Source organism: Procambarus clarkii, chromosome 19 (assembly GCF_040958095.1).
Source record: "Procambarus clarkii isolate CNS0578487 chromosome 19, FALCON_Pclarkii_2.0, whole genome shotgun sequence".
In the NCBI taxonomy this organism is placed as follows: Eukaryota; Metazoa; Arthropoda; class Malacostraca; order Decapoda; family Cambaridae; genus Procambarus; species Procambarus clarkii.
This window is the reverse complement of record NC_091168.1, coordinates 30,676,700-30,679,944: the sequence shown is the minus strand read 5'-3', so window position 1 is coordinate 30,679,944 and position 3,245 is coordinate 30,676,700. Positions and strand designations below refer to the sequence as shown.

At 46.4% G+C, this 3,245-nt stretch overlaps 1 protein-coding gene across 1 annotated transcript in view; it reads right to left on the bottom strand.

The window, feature by feature from the left end:
- Positions 1-2,286, bottom strand: part of LOC123757425 (transmembrane protein 223) — a 17,597-nt gene extending 15,311 nt beyond the window's left edge. The window contains exon 1 of the mRNA XM_045740990.2: positions 1,379-2,286. Within this exon, the coding sequence (XP_045596946.1) occupies positions 1,379-1,862 (484 nt within the window). The 5' untranslated portion in view covers positions 1,863-2,286. The remainder of the gene's footprint in view (positions 1-1,378) is intronic.
- Positions 2,287-3,245: the final 959 nt, after the last annotated feature.

The window sequence follows — 3,245 nt, the reverse complement described above, 5'->3', positions numbered from 1 at the left end:
TGTATATATACACTGGCTGCCTGTCTCCCAATACAATGAATTATTATTACTGTACTATTATTATTAACACAAAAAAATCACAATGGCATGACATATCAATGAGGAAACTTAAATCAGCGTTCTAGTGATTCCCAGAAGCTCGCCTTAACCCACTCAGCCATGATAGGACAAAAGCTAATTAACCTGGAACTACTGAATTCACTGGAAAGGTCTACATGCCCCAACTGGTAACAAAACCAGAACTTTACTAATGACCTGCCTACAGTCTGGCCTTTGAGTAAAGTCAACCTTATGCCTCGTCACAGAAGGCATAAGGCATAATTTAGAAGGCAAAGAAATCACAATGACTTGATATATCAATGAGAAAATTATTTGGATAACACCTTTATCATTAAGCCAGGAGTGTAAGTGGGCCATTTGTCAAGTCCTGGTTGTGGCACCAGTGGGGGCCTCCAGACCTTCCCGGTGAATTTTATTAGAATTCCGAGTTTACTGGCTTTCATCCTATCGTGGCCGAGTGGGTTAAGGCGAGCAGCTGGGAATCCCTAGAATGCTGGTTCACATCACCTTATTGCCTCAAATAATTCTCATCATTATTATTATATAATTGTGGAATTAATATGTTGTAATGAGTACAAAAGAAGAATGCTTTAACCCATGAAGTATAATTTAAGAGGGTGTACTGCTATATTTACCTATAGGTACACTGTAGTATGTAGGTATATACAGTATGTGTATGTATATAATGCATTGTCAGGGGACAGGAAGCCAATTTATATATACAATACATGTTAGGCTCATGAGGGTGTCCCCCACAGAGTCGAATTATTGAGCCTCCCCAGGATGCAACCCCACAACAAGCTCATTAACTCCTGGGTACCTATTTACTGCTAGGTGAACATGGTATTAGGCAATAGGAAATGCATCCCATCCCGAAACCCGGGATTCGAACCCGGAATTCTAAATTGTGAATTGAAAATGACCCCGACTATCCTAACAGCACTCAAAATAACACCAAATAAGTCAAACCAAAATCTTTCTAAGATTTACGATCATGTGGGCCTGTGTATATCAGGGTATGTTCATACCCTGATATACACAGCGGTCTGAAAATTGGAAAACGAGCTTTGTTACACAAGGCTGTTCAACAAAGCTCGTTTTCCAATTTTCAAACCCATGTGTATCATTAGGTCAGACCGTGCTAGGCTGAAGTTAAGTCAGGCTGCACTGGGCTCAGTTAGGCCAGGCTGCGCTAGGCTCGGTTAGATCAGGCTGTGTTATTGTGTTATCTGTACAAGAAAGATCAAAGTTCACAAGTTGAACACAAAGTTGAAAACCCCACATGAAGGTATGATCATCACACACTGAAAATACACACCTATTGTAAAGCTTCCAATTGTAATACCATTTCTGTACTGGCCAAAATTAATTTTTTTCCACCATGGCAAAGTTTTATCTTCTTTTTTATCTGTAGGAATCTTAATATCTTTCATGGTCGTAAATGCGAAGTGACTCAAGTAGAGCCAGAACACAAATTGAGATATTGCAAAAAAGTTCATCAATTTGAAGAATCTCGGATTATCATATTTGAAGAGTATGGTGTCCCTCTGAACCTTGTACTCCTGGTCCAGCATGAGCCTGGTCTGGTGGCTGGCCCCAGGGGCCCCTGGTCCACGGTGGGAGCCTGGCCCACGGTGGGAGCCTGGCCCACTGTGGGAGCCTGGCCCACGGTGGGAGGGAGGTGGGCCAGTGTGGGCGGGCCGCACCACAAGAGCCAGGTGGTGGAGCCTGCCATGACCAGTGAGCACTGTACACCATGACTGAGAGCGGGCAAGGTGCAGGACCAGGCGAGACACCATCATGCCGGGGCCTCCTGGGCACACGCCAGGCTCACCAGCTCCCCTTCACCACCTCCTCTAGTCACATAGTCCTCTCCTTTTATTGTAATTATCGTGAGTGTCTCAGACAAGCTAGTTCAGTGTTGCTGAGGTGAAAGCCACTAGTGTGCTGCTGTGAACCCTCTGTGTTGTTGATGATGTAGGGGCGACGACGGTCATGGGGTCGGATGCGCCCCGGCTGCCCGATGCGGGAAATAGCGGAGGGAAGGGGTCCCTACAGTCTCTTCAGGCCACAGACCCTACAATCTCCTCAGGCCACATATTTTAAAGTCTCTTCAGGCCACGGACATGACGGATGAAGCAGAAGGTAGGCCGAAGGATGTCATAACGGACGTCTTCGTCTCGCACCTGCCCCGTCAAGGAGAACGGGAACCGTGAGGCGGGGAATAGTCAGCCTACGAATGGAGGGGGGCGGTGTGCAGGACTATTGTGACACTAGCTCTCCACATATGTCAGTTGCTTAATTTACAAGCTGTACTTGTGGTCGATCTCGAACCCATTATTGATGTGACGACTTATACTGAATTTTGTAACTAGTTCATCAAGATTGTAACTTGCTTAGCTAAATGAATTGTGGGGTTCAGTCCCTGAGCCCATTATGTGCCTCTGTAACCCTTTCCACTACCGCCCACAAGATGGGTATGGGGTGTATAATAAATGAACTAAACTAACTAAAAAAAAACTACGAACGGCACTCTGTAGTCTGAGGCGAGCGCTCTGAAATCGAGGGCAGTGAAAAAGGTGTTCCACTGTATCCTCCTGGGTCGGACAACACTGGCAGTATGGAGAATCTACCAGCTGTAGACGATGGAGATGTGCAGCCAGGCAGGTGTGCCCTATCCAGAGACGAGTGATGGTAGTGTCGAGGAGTCAAGAATGATGACAAGTCCATGAACGCGGGGAGGAGCCCTCATGGAGACCCGCCGGCGGCCAGAGAGGAGGACCTGAGTGCTGGCTCCATCACTGCTTCCCAACTCGCAAGGCAAGCCGCCCGGAGTTGCGGGAGAATTTCGGAAAGGTTCAGAGGCACATGTGTAGAGTCATGGAGAGCATGCGCCATCCTTGCTGGTGTGTCGGCCACCTCATTGCCATTAATATCGACATGTGACGGATCCCATTGGACGATGCATACCCGTCGATCCTCCAGAAATTACAGTCTTTCCAACATATTGACATATCTGCTTCGGAGAAAGTTCAACACAGCAACACAAGTAATCTGAGAGCTGTGTCGACGCTCATGGCAGGAACTGTTGAATTCACGACTAACATTGCTAACCAGACGTGACAGGGTAGATCTTCAAAATTAAAAGATATTAATGCAGACCACTGCTTTAAATGTTCAAATGT